Below are 25,608 nucleotides of genomic sequence, written 5' to 3' on the forward strand. Positions count from 1 at the left end.
AGACTAAGAAACAGCGTTTTACTGTTTATAATGTTTGTGGTTTGGGACGGACAATGCAATTTACGTTTCGCGTGATAAAGGTTTTTTTTACTGTTTTTAGGTTATATGAATCTACGAGATTCGTGAAAAATCAGTTAACAAATTAATAGTGAAAAAATTATACGCTCTAGGTAACTTAAAGTTTTTAATCACTTATATATATATATATATAACATTTTATATCATATATACATCAACAATAAATTTTAATGAACTTTGTTTTCCTGGTTCGTATATACAAACAGAATCAAACTCACAACAACACTTACAAAGAATGTATCCGTGTAATTAGGACTCGAAACTTGATAAACTTGCAGAGTACCAATTCCATTCTGCCAAAATTAAAAAAAACAAAACGCTGTATCTCCAGTCATATCAACAATTGTCTGAAAGTGTCCGGATTACAAGTTTATTCGTGACTTAATATTTTTAGGATTTTTTTGTTGTAAGACAAAAAGTTTTGGAAGTAAGAATATCATATATATAAGACGCAGTATACAGACATGAAATTAGAAACGAAACAGAGCTGTTTACCGGAAGTTATTAATAATTAAAATAGCCGTTTGAATATGTACAGACTAGCCGCATAACACAAATATTAATACATGATTTAGTGAATAGTTTTGTACTTCATCATGTGTTGATAATAAATAGAATGACATCGTTGTCACTAAACTCCCACTAAACAGTCGTAGAAAAAAATATGGACAACTTATTAAAGTTCAATTGTTAAGAGAAAATTGAATTGCAATATCGCATATTTAGCTAAAAACACAATAGAAATTTAGGGGTATATAAAAAATTCTTTTGTTGGATTATTATGAAAAGAAATAGAAAAATTGTGAAGGGAAATCGGATGACAAAGAGTAGGTTGAACTAAAATCGTAAATTATATGATTAGCGTAGACCATTAAGTTTGTAAATAAATTAAACATTAGAAGGATTTGATTGTTTTGAATTTCGCGCAAAGCTACACGAGGGATATCTGCGCTAGCCGTCCCTAATTTAGCAGTGTAAGATTAGAGAGAAGGCAGCTAGTTGTTATCACCCACCGCCAGCACATGGGCTACTCTTTTACTAACGAATAATGGGATTGACTGTCGTATTATGACGACCCCATGGCTGAAAGGATGAGCACGTTTGGTGTGATAGGGATTCGAACCCGTGACACTCAGATTACAAGTCGAGTGCCTTAACCGCCTGGCCATCATGGGAAGAGGGAAGACAGCTAGTCATAAACACCCACCACCAACACTTGGGCTATTCTTTTACCAACGAATAGTGGGATTGCCCGACACATTATAGCTCCCCCACGGCTGAAAGAGGGAGCATGTTTGGTTTGAAAAGAACTCGAACGCCGTGACCCTCGGTTAACAAGTCGAGTGTCTCAACCAACTGTCCAAGCTGGGCCCATTAAAAGAAATCGAGAGTATATCAAACACAAACCTTAGTTTAATACCTTTGTGTTAAGATTACTTTCAAGAATTTAAATACGGAAGTTTAAGTTTTACGAACACAAAGATAACTTTTCAAATTAAAGTGAGTAAAAATTACATAAGCGATATTGTCTGTAAACAGATATTTTTTTTTGGTGGGGGGTTAGTGTATCGCCCTTTGTTCATCTTTAACAACCTACAATATGATGGGCAACTTTCATAGTATGTATTTATTTGTAGAATTATATTCAAATTATCGACTTCGCGTAAAGCCAAACAAAAGGATTTTGTTTTGTTGTTAAACACAATGATACACAATGGGCTATCTGTACTACGCTCACCGATTTGTCGGCGTAACATTCAAATTCACTGCTAAGCCACAGTGGGATAAATAATCTGGTAAAAATTAATTAACTTATGAAGCATTTGTTAAACGTACAAGACAATTTAAGAAATGAAACTAAATGTGATTAATATACGGCTGAAGTAAAAGACATCAGAAGATTCGATTGTAAATCAGAACTAGTTTTGTTTACGATTAATTATGCTAGTTTCGCAAGTTTTCAAATGCAAAAAAATACATAAATGGAATATCTATCCTAAGAATGGAACAGTTTAATAAACCTTTTTGGAGAGCTTACAACATTACACCATTCACATGAAGACGGAAATCTATCAATAGAATACAAAGGCACATCCAATACATGTTATACTTACAAAATAACACAGTTCTTGTTATAAACTCAAATGCAACATAGTTTTAATTTATGCACAAGCTATAGAGTAAAAAATATCTGATAAAAATTACTGTATACTTCCAAATCACGTCTGTAGTCCAAGATCTACGTACAAATTTAACAGTCACTATCAAATTTAAATTAATAGTAATTAAAAATGCCAAATGATAATTAGACAAGTAAAACAGTTGGCGTGTAAATGCTTATTGGATTGGCACTTGAAATTTTTGGTTCGAATACTTAGGAGACAAAAAACAAGTAAAATTTTAGGTACGAAAATTTTGAAGAGTACGTGTGTGTGAGTTTTCTTATAGCAAAGCCACATTAGACTATTTGCTATGTCTACCGATTTCCCATTCGACCCACTGATTTTAGTGTTGAAAATTCGTAGACTTACCTCTGTCCTAGGAAACGTTTCGGATGCAGGTAAGCTAACGATAACGGTGTAACTTCATATTTGTTATTGTTCGTGTAATAGTACTATACCTAATTATTAATTCATTATTATTTTGTTACATAACTTATCTTTTACTTTCAATTTTGGAAATACATGTAATAGAGTAGATAATAAATCAAAAGTAATTGCTCATACTTTAACTACAAATATTTTAAATGGCAAACATGGTAGAAATGTTTGTAACACGAGTTACTTCTTAAATTTAAATCCACAAACTCTGCGATATTTTTATTTTATGGTGTTTGTATAAACATTGGAATCGAAACATTTCTCTCACTGAGTTTGAAACAAATACTTCTGCTGTCTCATACACAGTATTCTGCAGTGTAAAATGAATGTCATTCAATATACTTACAAGACTGAATATAATCTGATTCATCGTCTTTATCAGAGTGAAATGCTTGACAGTCGTAACCCAGTCCTCACAGTGAATGTTTGTAAATTTATTTACAAGTCTGTATTTAGAAAGTAAATGCCATAATCTATTTAATAAGTAACAAACAACGAACTTAGCAACAAGCGTCGAACAGCAAGACCAGAAAATGAGCAACGTATCTTATGATATTGTTTGTTACAAGGAAAATATTAACCAGTGACCGTGATTGCAGCGAGACACTTTTTAGCCTTCTTGTAAGTGCTACGTATAACAATAGACAGCATCAATGGACCGCGCTGCTTTCTCCAGAAAAATAATAAAAATGTCATAAATAGAATGTGTTGTTTTCTTCCATTGTTTGTCAGCCCGCGCAAACAAACGGATCGATTTCTTTTTTTTCTTCTAAACTATTGTAGTCGTTCGAACTGTTGAATCTATTTCTCATGATGTATCACTTTGTAGAGAAATAACAGAGAGTATCTCAGGCATACACGTAGGCAGCAGGATAGCCTTCTATCATCATGTTATTTAAGGGTATCTTAGAAAAACATCAAAACAGATAACTCTTCAGATACGGCTCGCACATGAAAGAAATACTCTGTCAAACAGGGGTGGAGACTGTTGGTTTTTCTAGTTCCATTTGTAGCCACTGAAATAAGACATACGTAGCTGTTAATATCTGTTAATATCTTTGTTAGTTTAAGGAAAAAACAACTTGTTTTTGGTATTTTTTATATGGAAACAATGTAAAACAAATATGATTGAAATGAAGCAATAAGTGAATTTTTATGTGTTTAAGATAAAGTACATTGATTAAATAGAAACTAATTATTACTATGAAACTGGAAACATGACATTTTAGAAGCAACTTACGTTTGAGTCTCTCAGAGAGGTATATTATCCAAACAAAATAGTTTTAAGTATTTCTTTTATAAACGTAATTTTACTAACTCTCTGTTAAAACAAAGAACAAAAACTTGCATGCAGCTTACAGCGTATTAATTTTGAAATGACTGACAATTCTTTCAACAAAAAGTTCTACATAATGTTTGGTTACAATTTCCAGATATTTCTCAGTTACAGTCAGAAACACGAGGCATAAAAATAGACGGAGATCGTATAAGTCAAACCTAATGTTGTGCGTCTATTTTCCTTCTTTGTTCTTGTTTACGCGTAAAATCAAACAAAAAAGGGATTAGATTGTTTTGAATTTCGCACAAAACTACACGAGGGCTATCTGCGCTCGTCGCCCCTAATTTAGCAGTGTAACACTAGAGAGAAGGCAGCTAGTCATAACCACCAGCCGCCGACTCTTGGGTTACTCTTTTACCAACGAATAGTGGGATTGACCTTCACATTATAACGCCCCCACGACTGAAAGGGCGGGCATGTTTAGTGTGGCGAGGATTCGAGCCCGCGATCCTCGGATTACGAGTCGAGCATCTTAACCACCTGGCCATGCCGGGCCCAACTTTCTGGCAGCCATTCGTGTTTCTGTGTTGGAGATACAGATATCTGAATGTATGATTACAAATTAATAAAATAAACTACACAAAATAGTTCCTTTGTGTTATATGTCACAAATCAAGGGTCCCATCGGGTCAGCGGCCAGCTTGTGGATTACAAAAAAGTGTCAGAAAAAAAGAGTTTTGTTTATTAGCAACGCTAAATTATCTTACATAGTTGCCTTAGGTGGTCTGTAATGATAAAGTTTGGGATTCGATATCCGCAGTGGACGCACTGCAGAAAGCCCAATGAATAGCTTTGCGCTTGAAAAAAAAAAAAAAACACGAACAGACTTATATAATCGATTACTTAACTGGACCCCTTTCTAATGGTACTCACTTACTGTAAGTAAAACTGTAACTAATTATCCTGGATTTTGTTTGCCTTAATTTGAACACCTGATAACTCTGGATTCTTCTGGGTATTCAAGTGGAAATTGCATGAAAACAAAAGAACACAATTGGCTGTTACATATCGACTTCATTAGGTTTTCACCTTTTTATCGTCTCTTCGATTGTTCATTAACGGAGTTTCCACAGAAGAGCTGTCATCTTCTTCTTCCGTTTCATTGCCTGGAGACGATGCTAGTTTGCTAGATTTATGGAAGTCTATGTCGGCGTATTCTGTTGGTGGGTCGACTGATTTTACTATTGTATTGGTATTGTTTTCCGGTAAGATCAACTCGGCATATGTGAGTTCTTCGTTATTCTGTAGAATAAAAAAAATATCTTAATTATGCTCATATTTTAGTTAATAAAATTTGCAATGTGCTTAGTTATTTTAGTTAATAAAATTTGCAATGTGCTTAGTTATTTTAGTTAATAAAATTTGCACTATGTTTAGTTATTTAAGTTAATAAAATTTGCACTGTGCTTAGTTATTTCAGTTAATAAAATTTGCACTGTGCTTAGTTATTTCAGTTTCCTTCTATTCTTTGCTTTTTTCTCACACAAAATCCATGTAATTATTTTTTTCATATTTAAACTACATTCACATCAACGACAAATATCCTTTTTCCCAATATTTTTCTAGTTTTGTTTCTATTTGTTATACAAAATAATTATTATGAAACATATGATTAGTTCACAGCTGCTTTCCCTTACATGAATAGCGTAAGCTTATTATAAAATTCGGCCAGGCATGAGTAGGTGGTTAAGGCACGCGACTCGTAATCTGAGGGTCGCGGGTTTGAATCTTCGTCACACAAAATATTCTCACCCTTTCAGCCGTGGGGGCGTTATAATGTAACGGTCAGTCTAATTATTTGTCAGTGAAAGAGTAGCTCAATAGTTGACGGAAAGTGGTGAAGACAACAGTCTTCCCTTTAGTCTTATATTGCTAATTTAGAGACGACTAGCAAAAATAGCTCTCGCGTAGCTCTGCTCGAAAATAAAAACAAACAAACGAAACCATTGCACCTAACTAGAGGTGTTTTAAATACAATATTTTCCCCCAATAGCCTCTCTTGTCACGAGTACACAAATATAATAAAACATAATTATTAAGACTTGCCTGATAAATAAATTTAGGCTTAGATTGTATTGAAAATGATGTAATTTTATGATGTCTTGAATACACGCTGTCACGGTTTTTACATGTAACATCCCTTAAAATAATCATTAAACGCATGGTACGAAAATAAAGATAATTTATTTGTACCAAACTTCATCTCTAAATAATATAATATAATATAATATAATATAATATAATATAATATAATATAATATAATATAATATAATATAATATAATATAATATAATATAATATAATATAATATAATATAATATAATAGAAATAAAATGTCTTACACGTTTCTCACATATATATTTCGAGTGTAATGTTATTTGTTCCTTGAAGAATGATAACATACTGGTATATAACCAGTTGTAGTTGTTTATAACAGATATATGTTTATGTATACCTTCCTATAACTTGAACTAATCTTAAGATTGACAACATTTAAAACACTTATTCCAGATTTATAGTTGTAGATAAGAGAATTTAGACGTACAGGGATCTCTTCTTCATCAACCAAAGTCTTATCGCGAAGTATAAACCTACTTCAATGTGTCTGTATAAAGGTAGTTAATTTTGAAACACGAGGAAAGTAAGTCTACATAAATTGGATATCAAATCCCACAGCTAAAACTATTGAAAATGACGAAAATGTGAACATACAAAACACATTCAGTATACACTATTAACCTAAGCCTCTTATCCCATTATACACATATATAGGCACTGTAATTATAAAAGGTATTTCAAGACAACTGGTCTATGATTTTTTTTAAGTCTTCATAACTTTGTGCATGGCAATTTTTCACGTCACAGTATCTAGTTATTCCGATGGTTACCTGGTTATTTAACAACCAACCAACCAACCCTTTTAGCAATATTGTAACTAAACCAAATCAATAATATAGTTCGGCTTCTAGCTAGCATTACTTCACTCTATATTCAATACAACAACGAGATGCCTCTACAAATTGCTTGGTTTAGCATCTAATGTGCTGGGCCATTTACATTCTCAGTATAAACAAACCTGGAATATTGCACAGCTTTTTATGTTTCACCACATGCAACAATGCTATCGGTACGTTTTCAAGGACGATTTGTTTTGTTCCTTTTCTAATTTCGCGCAAAGCTACACGAGGGCTATCTGCGCTAGCCGTCCCTAATTTAGCAGTGTAAGACAAGATGGAAGGAAGCTAGTCATCACCACCCCCCTCCAACTCTTGGGCTACTCTTTTACCAACGAATAGTGGGATTAACCGTCACATTATAACGTCCCCACGGCTGAAAGGGCGAGCATGTTTGGTGTGATGGGGATTCAAACCCTGGACCTTCGGATTACGACTCAAACGCCTTAACCCACCTGGTCATGCCGAGCCCTACTACGACGAATGTTGGTAGTATTGTGTAAACGATCATATTTGATAACTTCCAACGGCAATTTCAGTATTCGACATGTAAATATACTAACCTTGTTTGACGTGTATTGTGGTTTACTTATGATATTTTCATAAGTATGTTCCCGCTGTTTATTGAGGTTTTCGTACGTGCACTGATTGGCCAAATCTGAAGGTTTCGTGGTAACATTTAAAACAATATCTGTGTATTCTGGTTCTGGAGAAAATGAAAGTAAGGGGCTCTCATTTAGACATTGAAAACATATTGCTTATAGTAAAGAAAATATAACTTCTTCTACTTGTATCACGAAACTGTTAATTATTTGAAAAGTAAACAAAAACACGATTTTTATAAGCTAAGCAAACAAATATTAATGTTGATTAATATGCTTTAAATATACTTTAATCTGTTTAATCTTTAAATATACTTTAATCTGATGGTTTTATTTCTAGTTTCTTAAAAATGAAAGAAGTTAATAGTTTATTTAATACAAAAATGAATCGTAAGTGCATCTCTATTAATTTACATATTTGTTTCTTTTAACGTTTTCCTAATATATTTTAGGATATTATAAAAGTGAGAAAGCGTTACCAAATTCTTGTTAAAGTATATTAGTTATTATTTTTATATATTTAACTTCAACTATATTATCATATTTTTTTCAAAGAAATGCAGTTAAAAGAAATGGATAATAATAAGCATTGTGTATACGGTATGTTACCTTTTGCGTTCATAGATTTACCCCAAAACACCAATGAAAATAAACCAAATGGCTCTTTTGTGAGTATATATATATATTTGCATTCTTTTGCACCGCTGAATGTTTGTCGACGTGAATAAACCCCTAAAACCCTCCTGCTATAAAACTAGATAGGGGTCTCCAACTGCAGTATAATATATGCATAACAGTGCAAAATAAAAGAAAAGAAAACAAAACAATTGTCAAACCCACCATTAATGGGACATGGCTTCACTGCCAAATAGCTAAGCACTGCAGAGAAGCCAACTAAGTAGTTTCAAACAGCACTCATAGGCCTATGGAAGTAAATACGATAATGGGTGTTCAATTTTCTTGAAATAAAGCTATAGAAAACAGATATAAGCTTACATTTATTTTTATAAATTGTGCTATACCTTTCAGAAACACATATATAGTAAAAGCAATGTCTTTGGGTAAATCTATGGACCAGTATTTGCTATGTTTTTATTCCTTTATACCAACTCTAACACGTTTAATATATAACAGAAAACAAATATTGAAAATTATACAATTTTTCTAATAAAACCTTGTTATTTACGTTTATCTCACAATTATTCGAACGAATATAAAAGAATTATAGTTTCATTGATATCTCATGATCGTTTTTCATTCTATTATGATAGTTTGAGATCTATATATGACATTCCATATTGTCTTCCGAAAATAATTTTAATTAATTGGGAAAAAATCAAACAATTATATATTATAATGAATACTTATGTCTAAGTGAAACAATGCCAGTTTATCCGAAACATTTTATCTCATTGTTGAACAAACAATGACATAAGAACAAAGTGTAGAATAACCTCTTTTACAGTCCACATTTTCCTTCGAAGTTTAAATATTATATAAATTAACGTTATACACAAATCTTACTTACTAAATATGCTATTAGGCTTAGCTTAATGCAACCACGTCTTTGTGCAATGTACTTGTATATACAGAGTCATTCGTGTCTACAAGCAAAGGTTTTTTTTGGGTTTTTTACGTACTAAACAACACGTATTAAAGTACAAAGTATAGAAAGAGATAAACATTTGCTAAACCTGAAGGAACGTTTCCAGGAGGAATAACATCTGGACACCTGTCTTTCGTTTCAGAACGGTCTTCTGGATTCTTCACTTTATGATTATCTGTCCTAATAATGGAAAAATGGTTATTTTTACATCCATTTTTTTCTGATAAATGGTTATCGTGGCAGAATTTCTGTAATTATGAGCTAGCGAATCATTTCTTAACGTCAAACCTTTAACTTCGAAACGAGCCAGAACAACGACACAATCCGAGCATTTAATTAATGCTAAAAGTCTATACAGCGTGATAAATAAATACATACATATATATATATACACATAATATCACATAATGAATAATTAAACATAAATGGTCAATTGTAAAACATAAATATTTGAATGACATTAAGCCGCGGACCAGTAAACTGCGAAATCGCTTAAGCCGCTGTCGCAAGTCTTGTCCCAAAATTTTTTATGTAATTAAATCTACTACCTGGCTTTTTAAAGTTTCTCACACTCTCCTTGTTGTTGACACTGACATGACAAATGTGAGCGAGGATTATCGCGGCTCACCGCTAATTTAAGAACGTGTAAAAACTCGGCTTACGAATTTAATCCTGGCTTTATAACTTTAAGGGGATATTTAAAAAGGATTTGCATTAATTTGGGAAATAAATAAAATTTGGTCGTTTGTGTTAAAACGGCACTTGTCAATTGTATCGGAATAGTCTATACATTAATATTATAATGATTACGTAATGGCCCGGATGAGGCTCCTCGGCGGAGTGGCGACTTCGGCTTTTCGGTCAAAAAGGTTTAAGCCGCGGACCACTTAAGCCGCGGTTAAGCAGGTTGACCCCCCCAAATACCGCGGCTTAACGGCGCTCCACTGTATTGGTAATTTACATCTGTTAATTTGAAAATAAAATACTTGCTTGGAACATTAAATTCATGATATCTTACAAAATATTTCATGAAATGAGAAATTACATCGTGATTTTTTGAATCATAAACCATTAATGTTCACAACGGTTTTGAACTTCTGTTACATTTTCCCTACGATCCTACTTTACACTAAACAAATTATAAATCTCTTACCTCCAAGTAATGTAAGCTACTTACTTGTCGTCTGTATCTGTTAGAGGTGTCTCACCTGTATAAAGTAACAATACATATGTATATTTAGCGCCTGGAGGTACGCAGAGAAGATATTATGCAATAAGCAAAAATGACAACACGCTTAACAAATTACTACAGTCTTCAAAATAATCGGTAACTAGGGGTGTCAGACTTGGAAATTTGGTGTCAAACGTGCTTGTGGTGTCTGTTGAGAGTCTATTATGAAAATACTGTCAATCTCTCTATTCTTTTAAAGAGTACTTCAGCAGTTGACGAAACTGTCAATCTTTCTATTCTTTTAAAGAGTACTTCAGCAGTTGACGAAACTGTCAATCTTTCTATTCTTTTAAAGAGTACCTCAGCCGTTGACGAAACTGTCAATCTCCCTATTCTTTTAAAGAGTACTTCAACAGTTGACGAAACTGTCAATCTTTCTATTCTTTTAAAGAGTACCTCAGCCGTTGACGAAAAAACTGTCAATCTCCCTATTCTTTTAAAGAGTACCTCAGCAGTCGACGAAACTGTCAATCTCCCTATTCTTTTAAAGAGTACCTCAGCAGTTGACGAAACTGTCAATCATCATATTCTTTTAAAGAGTACCTCAGCCGTTGACGAAACTGTCAATCTCCCTATTCTTTTAAAGAGTACCTCAGCAGTTGACGAAACTGTCAATCTCCCTATTCTTTTAAAGAGTATCCCAGAAGTTGACGATGGGTGTTGAAGGTACCTTACTTTTCTTGTGGTAAGACTACACCAGACATTGTCAGTACGTTTGCCATAAGCCAACGACCTGTTATAATTTAATTTACTGTTGTTTTGTTACACGAGAAGAGTGCTGGATTGATGTAGAAATATTTGTTTATGGTATAACACTTCTACAATAACTGCTAATAAACTACAACAAACCTAAAAATAAACGAACATACGACTTGGTTGATATATCAACGTAGTTTTAGCGAGCTGTCTCAAAAATAAATTACGAAATATTCTTGTTTACGACATATTTGAGGAACAGAAAAGGTTTTATATAAGAAAATATCATTAAACAAGCAATTAATAAATACATTATTTACTGACTTCAACAACTTTAATTCTACAAGTTACACTATATTGCGTTTTATCAGAGGTATTCAATATCTACACATTTTACTGACTGGCTATTAATGATCTCAGAAAACGAAAGTTAGCCCTGTTTCATATTCGTTCTTTCTCACATACATTGAAAATATTAGCTGTTATCATTGCTATTACAAAGCAAAATTTTATAATTTCTTTTTAATTTTCCCTCTATAGGACTAATAAAAATCACAGTTATCGACATCAGATTACAGTTGCTACAAACTGATAAAAATAGAAGTATTTGATCTGAAACGAGTCGATTGCTATTTGCGCAGAGTAAAACAGAAAATATTACAGAGAAAAATAACTTGAACACACCTCCAAATAACGAATATTTTAGTTATTTTTATTCAAATAACATTTACTTAAATTACCCAAGTATAATAAACTAATATTGTTACTCAATTTGCTACGTCTAACTTAATACAATCAGAACAGAATGATATGTTGATAAATAATACTGAAATTTATTAAGATATAATATAGCACTCAATCATTGGTCCTGACTTGGGTCTTGATTGAAGAGAAGGATATACTTTTGATTTTTCTGTGACTTCAAACTCAAAGAAAACTAGGATTGATTATTACTTAATCACTTATTCACATCAGGTGGCGCTATGGTTCCAATACATATTTTTTTATTTCACTAAAATTATGCTTTTTTAAAGCTTAATGCTTCTAACGTAAATGTATAAAATATATATTCCAAAAGTTGTTGTTCATAATAATTAGAAATTGCTTGTTACACCTAAAACACTAAATTTTTTATGTTACGGAAAAACTGAAAAAAAAAACAAAAAACATATATTTATATCTTAATAAACTTATTTTACGGCATCATTGACGTATTTATAGTTAAAATATGTTAAAATGTTTTGACTTTAGCCACGTTTTACAACTTAAAGGTGGATTGTAAGAGAAACCTACAATGTCGTTTGTTTTTATAGAAGCGTAAGGATCTTAGTGAATGTAGAACAATTTGTATAAAAAATATATGTCTAATTAATATTCACAAACATGTACTTTCTAAGACTAGACCGCCCTGAATCCTCAACATTTGGAATAAACGAGTGAATTCAATGTAACCCAACATGTCTGTCAGTGGCTGGAAAATAAGGATTCATTTCCATTTGAAGGTTATAGCTCAAGAATTCCGTGAGGTGAAAGAAACAAATGTATTCTATTTCTTAAGGGTTTTTTGGAGTATTATTTTCCTGCTTAGAAAACGAAGTGAAGAATATAAACTAATAAACATACCCATTGTACTTTACTTGCTAATTATGTACATTCTGATTTTTAAAAAAATCATAATGTATTGGATATAAAAAATAATAAAACATAGATATTAGTTAATATTTCAATCATAAAAAACTAGATAACAAATTATAAACTGGTAATTAATCAATCAATAAACAGCTAATTATCTGCCATCCTGCGGACATACAACACTAGAATCCGGGTTTCGATACCCGTATTAAGCAGAGTACAGGTAGTCCATTGTGTTTATCTCCAAATACACAAACCACTTGAAATAAAAATATATCTCAGAATGCTGGGACGGGTATTAACACTTTTATTGATGAGCAGGGAAAATCAATATGCCAACATTTTTTGCTTATTAATAGAAGTGTTAATGCCCATACTAGCCGTTCTGAGATACAAACTAGTTAATTATCTGACCCCACTTGTAAAAAAAAAATAGAAACACAATTACACTTTTCGATTTAGATTAAACTGTAAAGTTTGTAACTTTGAAATATCATATTTGTTCTCTGACTTTTTTTGTAATAACTTGTCTTCCTTCACTAAATTAAACAGGTCCGGCATCGCCAAATGTTTAAGACAGTCGACTCATAATCTGAGGGTCGCGGGTTCGAATCCCCGTAACACCAATCATGTTCACCCTTTCAGCCAGGGAGGTGTTCTAATGTCACGGTCAATCCCACTGTTCGTTGGTAAAAGAGTAGCTCTAGAGTTGGCGGTGGGTGGTAACGACCAGTTGCCTTTCTTCTAGTCTTAAACTGTAAAATTAGGGACAGCTAGCGCAGATAGCCCTCGTGGAGCTTTGCGCGAAATTAAAAAATATATCTTTTCACCACTTAGTTAATATTACATTAACACATATATTTATCATTTCAATGCAAGAAACATACCGTACAATATAAAACTCATTGCAACTATTTTACAGAGCTATCTTTAACATAACATATCCTAGAACAACTATTATTAGCTTGAAAATAAATATAATTAATAATTACAGAACATTAGCGGCACCATTATTGTAATTAGTACTGAGGATTTGTGTTGTTACTATAGTATGTTGAAAGACTAAAACAGTCTGAACAGCTTTAAATATTAATTGCGATAAATATAACATTGACTGTCTGCTTCAGTTTGGAATCCTGTTTCAATGCCAGTGGGAGCAACACAGTTAATTAGATTTACTACATAGAGTTCAAAATGAAATCTAAAATACATAACACGATCTACGGTTTGTTGTGTTTCTGACTCTACCTCTAGTCACCTCGTATCTTCTTTTCTTCACAATTACTAAAATAACGAGAGCCATGATGACTAACACGAGTACAATGCCCAGGAGAACAGCCAGGATAGGACTAATGAACACTTGAGCCACTGACCCTTTGGGAATGGATAAAAAAAAAACAAAGTCGAAAATCATGTAGTACGTAAATCAATATTTATTTTATAGGATAATGAAAGGCTACATTTTCTAGATACGAGAACTTTGTTTCAGCTTCAGGCTGCATCTCTTGAATTATATAAACAATATGTTTATTTCTATAAGAAAAGCAAATACGAGATAATGAGATATTTACTGGTCAGTTAGATACGTTTATTATTGAAGATAAGCTGATAAAATTCACATTCAACCACAAAGTACAAGTTCCAGCGGGTCCCACGCTCATAATTACACACCTTTTAAGTAACGTGACTATTAACAGTTTAAATATTTATTTTAATTATTCTGCTGCCTAAACACTACATCAAAGTTATCCACACGAAGCGTTTTTTTTTTTTTACCGTGTCTATCGTTGCGATATATATTTTTCTTTTGGTACTGTCTACATTATAAATCAAAATTTATGAAGCTAAGGATAGTATGTGTTTATGTGTTATCTTATAGCAAAGCCACATCGGGCTATCTGCTGAGCCCACCGTAGGGAATCGAACCCCTGATTTTAGCGTTGTAACTCCGGAGATTACCACTGTATTAGCGAGGTACTAAGGATAGTACCATTAAAGGAAGAAGAAGTCCAAAGTACCAGACACTTCCGTGTCTTTTGAGATCTAGAACCGGACAAAAGAAGTGTGTATAAGATTAAACACCAATTTACAATTGTGGATGACAGTAAAAGAGATGCCTGGTGTAATTATGGTGGATGACAGTAAAAGAGATGCCTGGTGTAATTATGGTGGATGACAGTAAAAGAGATGTCTGGTGTAATTATGGTGGATGACAGTAAAAGAGATGCCTGGTGTAATTATGGTGGATGACAGTAAAAGAGATGTCTGGGGTAATTATGATGGATGACAGTAAAAGAGATGACTGGTGTAATTATGGTGGATGACAGTAAAAGAGATGCTTGGTGTAATTATGGTGGATGACAGTAAAAGAGATGCCTGGTGTAATTTGATAGCCAGGGTGTTCTTACTCGCAATCTGAGGTTCGAATCTCATCACCAAACATGTTTACCTTTTCATTCGAGAGGGCGTTACAGAAATCGGTAATCCCACCATTTAACGATAAAACATAATTCAAGAGTTGACGATAGGTAGCTGTCTAGGGAAAGCTCTCGAAGATGGCCCTTATGTAGCTTTGTGCGAAATTCAAAATAGAGAAGTCTATAAAATGTATTTGTACTAGTGTCTTAATGAAATAACTGACTCCTTTGTAACTAATCTTACTTGATTTTGGGACTTGTACATTATTTCATCCTTCAAGTCCCCTGGTGGGTCAAAGCTGATTTCATTGAATTCGATTTCTTGAGTAATATCCATCGTTGGAATTAGAATTTTTTATATATATAAAAGAAATTAAAATTTTAACCTTTTTTTTTAATCTTTTACTAAACGATTTTTTTCTTTTTCGGCGCCATTTCTCGGGATGTATGTTTAATGAAATTTTGATTCATAATAAACCTCATTACAAGGACATCTCCCAGTGACACAGCGGAATGTCTCAGGACATTCGATACTCGTGGTGGACAGAGCAAAGATAGCTCGTTATGTAGCCTTGTGCTTAACTTCAAACAAAGAATAAAACAGGAATATTTGAGTTAACGTTTCTATTTTATTTTTATCTAGTTGTGTGGTTCTTTCAACTTGTTCAACGTATACATGTGATCAGTGAAGGGAGCTGTATCCACAAGACTTACCTATGTGTTTCTCAGCAGTAAAGAGTGTTGTGGCCGTCAAAGTCACTTTCGAGCTTTTCCCTTTGGCATTAGAAGCGTAAACAACAATCATCAGAGGACTGCCTGATGGTAAACCAACAACTTCAAATACCGGATGATCGAGAGATGTCATATTAACTAGTAATATGTGGTACTTTTTACTGTATACCTCTAGATGAAATTGCTGTAACAGACCTCCGTCGTCTCCTTCTTCACATGAAATAATTAGTGAAAGTTCTGTCTGGTTGTTGATAGAACAGTTAGAAACAAATTCAGGTTTACCTGTTGTAGCAAAGAATTATTATTAGCGTTCAAAAGTGCAGTTGTTTGATGTTTAATTTAGTGTGTCTAAATCATAGAACTGCAGTTACATCTAACATGATTTTAACCATAATTCTGTTAGGCTTTTTAACCATAATTCTGTTAGGCTTAATGACGAGTTTTCGTTTTTTAACTTCGATGTAAGACACAACATAAAATATGTTTATAGAATCAATAATACACATTTATTTGAAAAACGACAACTAGATCACATGGTTTCTTTAGTAAATAAACATTTTAATCGTTCATTTGTAATGAAAAATACAACAAAACAGGGTATATATTAATGTATCTCAGGTTAACCTGATGATGACCTTAGTTCGAAACGTTGTCCTGTGCTTATCAATAAAAGTGTTAATACCCATACCAACCGTTCTGAGATACAGTTGTATTTCAAGTGGGTTTCTCGTCATCAAGAAGGCAGTATGTTACTTTTAAGCAATAACTATTATTTACCGTATGTCAATTTTTAAAATCATGTATACATCATTGTACCATTTAGCAGTTCATTATGTACACATAATACCAGTAATCTCTAGTTACGAGTTCTCAAAAACATTATTACCAGCTGGAATAATGGTAAAAACACAAGGTTTACGCTGTTCTCCAATGCTGTTCTTTCCACTACATAAAAGCGTTCCATAGTCATATTTAGTTTTTGGAATAAAATAGGCTGAGCTCATAGTGCCCGAGCTGTTGAAAGTCACAATATCAATATATTTCTGAGAGTTATTAAAACTCCATTGAAAGAAGATATCGATAGGATCAGCCTCGAGATGACACGCAACACGAACTCTTTCGTTTCTACCAACACCGTACACTGTCTTTTGACCTGGAGCACAATCCGGAGAATCTGGAAATAATTACTTAATAAGAACAAACAGGAAAAAAGGAAGTTAATAAAACTTATTATTTATATCAATAACATCATATCTTTAAAACGTAGACGTTTAAATTTTATGTTATAACAATGAACTGAACTAACATGAGAAAAGTCCACGAAACTGTTGTTATGTAAATTATTAGATTATGTAAGTAGGAGTTTTATAGCACAAAATAAAGGATAATATTTGATGATCAAATTCTTATCTTGAGATTGAACTCTCTTTCTCAAATGAAAGTCAGAAGTTCATTTAACCTATAATAATCAATAAGTTATCTTTCCTTGCAAGGTCAACAAATAATGAACACCGGTTAGGTGGAATTATAAATAGTTTAGGTCAAAATGCTCGAATATTTTGTAAAAAATAATAATATTATTTTTATTAAGATATAATAAAAATACCGTTAGTGCTGTCAGACTGAGAAATACATGTTATATTAAACATCTACGTATGTAACTTATATAATGAAACAAGATGTCTGGATAACATGAACGGTTCATTAAGACAGCAAATATTTTTACCAGACACCTGTTAAAAAAGACACGTGTAATTTAGCGTTTCACATATCACAAAACATCCTTAACAAAATATAAGATTATTTTAAGCAGTGTTTGTTAACATATGTTAGTTTATATTAAACATTCAGTACTCGGTTGGTCCTGCTTGTACTCGAACTTCCTTAAGAAGATATGACATGCTATTGATGAAGTTATTACCGAAATCCATTGCGACTTCATCTTAAACTGTTATTAGAAGGGACTGCAACTTAGGTTACAGAAGTGGATTTAGGGATGTGGAAATTATCCTGTACAATACGTGCAATGTGGACAGTGGCACTGTATCATGGAACACAAAGTTATTGTCAAACTTTACCCCGGCATATGTCGTAAATATATCTTCTCCATGTTATACCTATACGAGATGGCTGTTTTTTTCTTTTTTCTACCATGATGCATAGTTGCCCAAACTTGTACTGCACCACCTCCTGTGTGATCCTTATAAGAAAAACAGTTTTCTCTCATCTGTTCTTCAGGAAAACGATGAACACGAATACCAACTTCAGCTTTAATAAGCTGGAAACAGAACTTGTCAGAAGAAACGACATATTGATATAAACAGGCGTGCAGTCTTACTCAAGGAATGAGGTGACAACAAAGAACTCTGGTTATTATCGGTTTGCAGATGGTTCTTCTTGCAAAATAATATTTTTGGGTCACTCTTCTATTCACTGCTCTTCTTGGTACTCTGGAATGGACGTATTCATGACATTTCTGTCGTAAGGTGTTTCAATACCTCTTTGACCTTGACAAGTTAATCTGATCAAAACAAGGCAGTAGTTATTTTGGATTTACCAGATGACATTCCTCAAACTAGGTTTCCTGTAGTTCGATGACGTTCCAGGGTTGTGGATGCAGTACATTGGGGTTACCCTATTGGCAACATCCGTTTGCTTCACAGCATTACTGGCAGTCGAACAAACTAAAGTCTTTGTACGTTACAAAGCATGCGTTACACTAAGTACAGGAAAATGACGATGCGAAAATTACGCCATTTTATACAGAACACGTGTGCATGTGTGCTGTGACTAAGAACTGCTCAAAATTAGATTAGAATATAAACTCGTAAATATTTGTCTGATTGTAGGACAGTATGCAAATATTTTGACCAAGACTGTATTTATGAAAACTGTAGATTTCTTATAACATTAAGAAGTTTACAACGGTTATGTATTTATTAATTTCAAAATACAACAATGAACCATTTGTATCCCACGTTAAACGAATTGCGATAAATCGTTTAAGAATTACATTGTTGTTGTTTGAAATTAAGCACAAAGTTACACAATGGGCTATCTGTGCTCTGCCCACCAGGGGTATTGAAACCCGTATTATAGCGTTGTAAGTCCGCAGATATACCGTTGTGCCACTGGGGGCGTTTAAGCATTATAAGGTATAACAAGTTTACTTCACATAAGTTTGCCTACGTAACATGTTTGGTAACTTCACATTGTATCATTGTTTGCTTTTGAATTTCGCGCAAAGCTACTCGAGTGCTATCTGCGCTAGCCGTACCTAATTTAGCAGTCTAAGACTAGAGGGAAGGCAGCTAGTCATCACCACCCACCGCCAATTCTTGGGCTACTCTTTTACGAACGAATAGTGGGATTGACCGTCACATTATAACGCCCCCACGGCTGAAAGGGCGAGCATGTTTGGCGTGACAGGGATGCGAACCCGCGACCCTCGGATTACGAGTCACACGCTTGGCCATGCCGGGCCCCCACATTGTATCATTAAGACATATGGTTCTTAAATAAACTGAAGTTGCAGCTTCAGACGTAAGTTTGATATATGTCTTTTTATACTTATATCAAGTATGCAACCAGTTAATCAGAAAATCTAAAGAAATACAATCTCATTTAAATAGAAGAATAGAACGAAAAGGAATTGAAAAGTAATAGTAACAATAAGGAATATTTTATTGAGTTGGAATATTCTGTTCCTCAGTGAGTTTACATGTAGAATACATTCAGATGTTAAGAACTAAGTAACAAATCTTAAACAACAGCAACATTCAAATACCTTTATAAGAATTAAAGATGGCGTCTGCACATACTAACACAAAACCAGTGACACTACGAATTTCGTAAAACGTTTTACTGAAATATTTGGTTTTGTTATTTTGAACTATGCTAGTTTAAATAAAACAACGCATTAACGTGAACGTAAAATTAAACAATATTAATTACTTTGAAGAAAATTAAAGGATTATAGCTTTTACACAAGTTAATTAAAGAAAAATAAATAATAAAAGAGAGTATAATATAAAATATACACTGACTACAATGATAATAAATAAACTTAGGACTTGTATAATCAAATATCTATATTATTACATTTTATGGTAGTATATTAGATTTATTATCACGTATTTTAAATTATATATTACATTAGCTTCTTTACCGCAGGCATTTAAATATAGAAGGGTTAAAACAACTTGAAAATCACTTTTGGTCAAATTTAACTTCCTTTAAAGATAATGTTAGTTGTTTAGAAAGTTCTAACTTACTCATCTTATCAAATTAGATGTTAAACCTTAACTAAATAAAACATTTGTAATAACTTTTTCTATAGGAAAACATTCGTAAGGTAATTGTCATAAATCCGTTAATTATAAAGTTCTATGTGTTCATCATTGTGTTACGGTATTTGAAACAAAATGTTATGAGAACACATATATATATATATATATATAATATTAGTATTATATGTTAGTTATAAACACTCAGTTTTATCATTTATATCTTGTTCATAATTTATTGTAACCAGTAACAGAAAGATCCTAAGACTATAACCCCCCCCAGTGGCTCAGCGGTATGTCTGCGGACTTACAACGCTAAAAATCGGGTTTCGATACCCGTGGTGGGCAGATCAAAGATAGCCCATTGTGTAGCTTTGTGCTTAATTCAAAACAACAACAACAACCCCCAGTGGCTCAGCGGTATGTCTGCGGACTTACAACGCTAAAAACCGGGTTTCGATACCCGTGGTGGGCAAAGCACAGATAGCTCATTGTGTAGCTTTGTGCTTAATTCAAAACAACAACAACAACCCCACCAGTGGCTCAGCGGTATGTCTGCGAACTTACAACGCTAAAAACCGGGATTCGATACCCGTGTTGGGCAGAGCACAGATATCCCATTGTGTAGCTTTGTGCTTAATTCAAAACAACCCAAGACTATAAAACAAAGTAAATCACTGAGTGGGGAATTTTTTCCTAAGAGAAGTCATTAGCTATATTTTCTATTATTCAGTACATTTTTACTTGTGGTATCAAAGATTGCGTTTACGATTCTGAATGTTAGCTAGGATTTCTGAATTTAATTAGCATTTGTTTTCAGTTGCCAGTTATTTGAAGTTATTCAAATAATTAAAATTTAAGTTTTGGTTGCTTAAGTGTGTGCTAACCTTCCAGGTTATTTTATGATATTCATTTTCTACCAAAGAAATGTTTCTAATGTAAGTGGATGACATATTGTTCCAACTATTGTTTAGCATAATTAAAACATGCGACTAGTTTCATGTTTCATTTTGTTATTGACGATATGTTTTGTGTTTTTTTTATTTTCAACTTAGCTAAGTTACTCAAAACGTATTACAGAAAATGTTTTACAGACTGCAAACAAATAATCAATCTCTGAGTTGTATATTAAAAATATACATCGTTTTCAATAGTTAAAGAACATACGACATTTTTAGCTGTGTTTTACCTACTTGTTAGCTGATTTCCCTTGTTACTTGTTAGCCTGTTATACCTAGAGTGATTATACTAACTGACTGTAATCTGAGTTTGTTTGGGGCATTTAAAAACGAGATTAGGCTGAAAAAAAAGAAGGCCTCATCCTTAAGTAGAAGACAGAACTGACGTCGTTTATCAAAAACGTGCTTCAAAAAAACTACCTCATTAGGGTCATCAATCAAACTATCCACATGTGATTTCCACATATTTTTTATTATAATTTTTGATATTAAATGTTTTTCTCTATTTTACTTTTTTATAGTGTTCAATTTAGTTTATCATGCTTAAATTATATTTTGTGACTAGATGACAAATGAAACTTAGACCACATGTGACGTAAATTATATATATAGTTCGTAATTGTATTTTTTGTTTTTTTTAACTTCGCGCAAAGATACACGAGGGCTATCTGCGGTAGCCGTCTCTAATTTAGCAGTGTAAGACTAAAGGGAAGGCAGCTAGTCATCACCACCCACCGCCAACTCTTGGGCTACTCTTTTACCAATGAATAGTGGGATTAACCGTCACGTTATAACGCACTCACGGCTGTGAGGGCGAGCATGTTTGGTGTCGCCTTCTCATGTGTAAGTATTTACTGATGGGCAACAAACTAGCTTTGACCGAAGAAAATAAAGAAAACAATTTTAGAAAGGAATTCTAAAATTAACGCATATGTTACCATATGTTACCACAAAACATTACCAGCTGAATTACTAAATGGAAATGAAAATTGTAAACTTCCTTTTTGTTTACGAATCTGGACAACCATCCTTTAACGTAGATGTGTAAAGTTTTCTATTGGTAATATGAATTACTCACATCTAAGGACTGCCAGTTGCACACCAGCAATGTCCTACACAAGCATCTGTGATCGTCAGTTGTCCACCGACAGATGTCTCACCTGTAGTTGTCCTACCAGCAGTTGCCCCACATCCACTAATTCTAGACTCATGGTCATTATTCCAGTCAAACAAAGCTGCCCATGAAATCCCTTAAGAAACACCTATGAATACATCAAACAAAGCTGCCCATGAAATCCCTTAAGAAACACCTATGAATACATCAAACAAAGCTGCCCATGAAATCCTTAAGAAACACCTATGAATACATCAAACAAAGCTGCCCATGAAATCCCTTAAGAAACACCTATGAATACATCAAACAAATATGCCCATGAAATCCCTTAAGAAACACCTATGAATACATCAAACAAAGCTACCCATGAAATCCCTTAAGAAACACCTATGAATACATCAAACAAAGCTGCCCATGAAATCCCTTAAGAAACACCTACGAATACATCAAACAAAGCTGCCCATGAAATCCCTTAAGAAACACCTATGAATACATCAAACAAAGCTGCCCATGAAATCCCTTTAAGAAACACCTACGAATACATCAAACAAAGCTGCCCATGAAATCCCTTAAGAAACACCTATGAATACATCAAACAAAGCTGCCCATGAAATCCCTTAAGAAACACCTATGAATACATCAAACAAAGCTGCCCATGAAATCCCTTAAGAAACACCTATGAATACATCAAACAAATATGCCCATGAAATCCCTTAAGAAACACCTATGAATACATCAAACAAAGCTACCCATGAAATCCTTAAGAAACACCTATGAATACATCAAACAAAGCTGCCCATGAAATCCCTTAAGAAACACCTACGAATACATCAAACAAAGCTGCCCATGAAATCCCTTAAGAAACACCTACGAATACATCAAACAAAGCTGCCCATGAAATCCCTTAAGAAACACCTACGAATACATCAAACAAAGCTGCCCATGAAATCCCTTAAGAAACACCTACGAATACATCAAACAAAGCTGCCCATGAAATCCTTAAGAAACACCTACGAATACATCAAACAAAGCTGCCCATGAAATCCCTTAAGAAACATCTACGAATACATCAAACAAAGCTGCCCATGAAATCCTTAAGAAACACCTAAGAATACATCAAACAAAGCTGCCCATAAAATCCTTAAGAAACACCTAAGAATACATCAAACAAAGCTGCCCATGAAATCCCTTAAGAAACACCTACGAATACATCAAACAAAGCTGCCCATGAAATCTCTTAAGAAACACCTACGAATACATCAAACAAAGCTGCCCATGAAATCCCTTAAGAAACACCTACGAATACATCAAACAAAGCTGCCCATGAAATCCCTTAAGAAACACCTACGAATACATCAAACAAAGCTGCCCATGAAATCCCTTAAGAAACACCTATGAATACATCAAACAAAGCTGCCCATGAAATCCCTTAAGAAACACCTATGAATACATCAAACAAAGCTGCCCATGAAATCCCTTAAGAAACACTTATGAATACATCAAACACTTCGATTCCTTTTACTTCTTAACAGCATGAACAAGATTAGAAAATCATGTAAGTTTCCTGCTGTAGAAAACACTTGACAGCACTTGTTACTGCTTATAAGTCAAGTTCGCAAATCTACTGACCTCTGTCAAACTGAACAACATTGTAATAATACTCCATTATCATCAAACTCCATTACCGGAACGTTTAAAAAACACCCAATAATTTATTTATGTGGTTAAAACCATAACATTAAAGTGAACCAAAAGAAAAACACAAAAGTTTAGAGCAGCAAATGAAACAAGACCTGAGCAACAACAACTCAGTCTGCGCGAACTACCTATCCCACTACAATGGAAGTGATATCTTTATGTTTAACTTCTGTAACTTCCCCAAGTAACTATTTAACTAGAAGCCACCATCCGCGATACCTTTTTCAAAGTATTAATTGGACAATGAAATAAACTCTAAGGACGATCTGTGTTTTAGTATATAACGCCAAAACAAACCACTACACTTTAACCTTACTCACAGAAAAGAGAAACTTATAAATCAAACGGTCCCCCGCTAGTACAACGGTGTGTCTACGGATGTAATGCTAAAGATAGGGGTTCGATTCCCCCGGTGGGCCCAGCAGGTAGCCCGATGTGGCTTTGCCATAAGAAAACACACATACACATATAAATAAAACGAGTAAGAAGAGCTCATTTGCTTTTAGGCCCGGCATGGCTAGGTGGGTCGCGGGTTCGAATCCCGGTCGCACCAAACATGCTCGCTCTTTCAGCCGTGGGGGCATTATAATGTGACGATGAATCCCACTATTCGTTGGTAAAAGAGTAGCCCAAGAGTTGGCGGTGGGTGGTGATGACTAGCTGCCTTCCCTCTAGTCTTACATTGCTAAATCAGGGACGGCTAGCGCAGACTGCCCTCGAGTAGCTTTGTGCGAAATTCAAAACAAACAAACAATCATCTGCTTTCTAACCAGCAGATAAAGAAATTCAATACTCATCTTAAACAGACAGGACTTGAGTACTAAATTAAGGACTTTAAAAAAGAGATATGAAGTATAACTAAACAAAATACTGAAACCTTAAGACCTAGAGGAAACCAAATTACTCAAACTTGCAAAATGCATGTTGAAACTACTACTTGAATAATAAAATAAACTGTTAGATCTCTCTCATGCTGTGCCATCATCCGCCAACACTTGGGCTACTCTTTTACCAACAAATATTGGGATTGACCGTGACTTTATAACGCCCTCACGGCTGAAAGGGCAAGCATGTTTGGTGTGACGGGGATTCGAAACCACGGCCCTCAAATGATAAGTCGAACGCCTTAACCCACCTAGCCTTACCGGTCCACGTATAAGATAAACAGACAATGTCAATAGTAATTGATAATACGAATGTTCCTGTTTCACACCTTTACGTAGCTTGTTTGTTTGTTTTTGAATTTCGCGCAAAGCTACTCGAGGGCTATCTGCGCTAGCCGTCCTTAATTTAGCAGTGTAAGACTAGAGGGAAGGCAGCTAGTCATCACCACCCACCACCAACTCTTAGGCTACTCTTTTACGAAAGAATAGTGGGAATAACCGTCACATTATAACGTCCCCACGGCTGAAAAGGCGAGCATGTTTAGTGCGACGGGGGTGCAAACCCGCGACCCTCATATTACGAATAGTACGTCTTAACCCACCTGGCCATACCGGGCCGGTTTCGAACCTCAGATTACGAGTCGCACGCCTGGGTATGCCGGGCTGTCTTTACGTAGCTGATTCGCACTATTCTCTTGAATCAGAATTACAATTTTGTTTATAATCCATTTATGATTTTATGGAAAACAGTTACACCTGTTTTTGAAATACTGGTGGAAT

General features: G+C 34.0%; 1 protein-coding gene across 1 annotated transcript in view; it reads right to left on the reverse strand.

Annotated features, from left to right (window-relative positions):
* Positions 1 to 266: 266 nt before the first annotated feature.
* The window catches only part of LOC143222404 (protein turtle homolog B-like), a 124,411-nt gene continuing 99,069 nt past the window's right edge, over positions 267 to 25,608 (reverse strand). Inside the window, exons 9-16 of the mRNA XM_076448886.1 lie at positions 16,774 to 17,061; positions 15,870 to 16,169; positions 13,987 to 14,112; positions 10,357 to 10,387; positions 9,268 to 9,359; positions 7,535 to 7,677; positions 5,047 to 5,259; positions 267 to 3,694 (exon numbers count right to left, since the gene is read on the reverse strand). Coding sequence (XP_076305001.1) covers positions 3,647 to 3,694; positions 5,047 to 5,259; positions 7,535 to 7,677; positions 9,268 to 9,359; positions 10,357 to 10,387; positions 13,987 to 14,112; positions 15,870 to 16,169; positions 16,774 to 17,061 — 1,241 coding nt within the window. The 3' untranslated portion in view covers positions 267 to 3,646. The remainder of the gene's footprint in view (positions 3,695 to 5,046; positions 5,260 to 7,534; positions 7,678 to 9,267; positions 9,360 to 10,356; positions 10,388 to 13,986; positions 14,113 to 15,869; positions 16,170 to 16,773; positions 17,062 to 25,608) is intronic.

This window comes from Tachypleus tridentatus, chromosome 1, assembly GCF_004210375.1.
Source record: "Tachypleus tridentatus isolate NWPU-2018 chromosome 1, ASM421037v1, whole genome shotgun sequence".
NCBI lineage: Eukaryota > Metazoa > Arthropoda > Merostomata > Xiphosura > Limulidae > Tachypleus > Tachypleus tridentatus.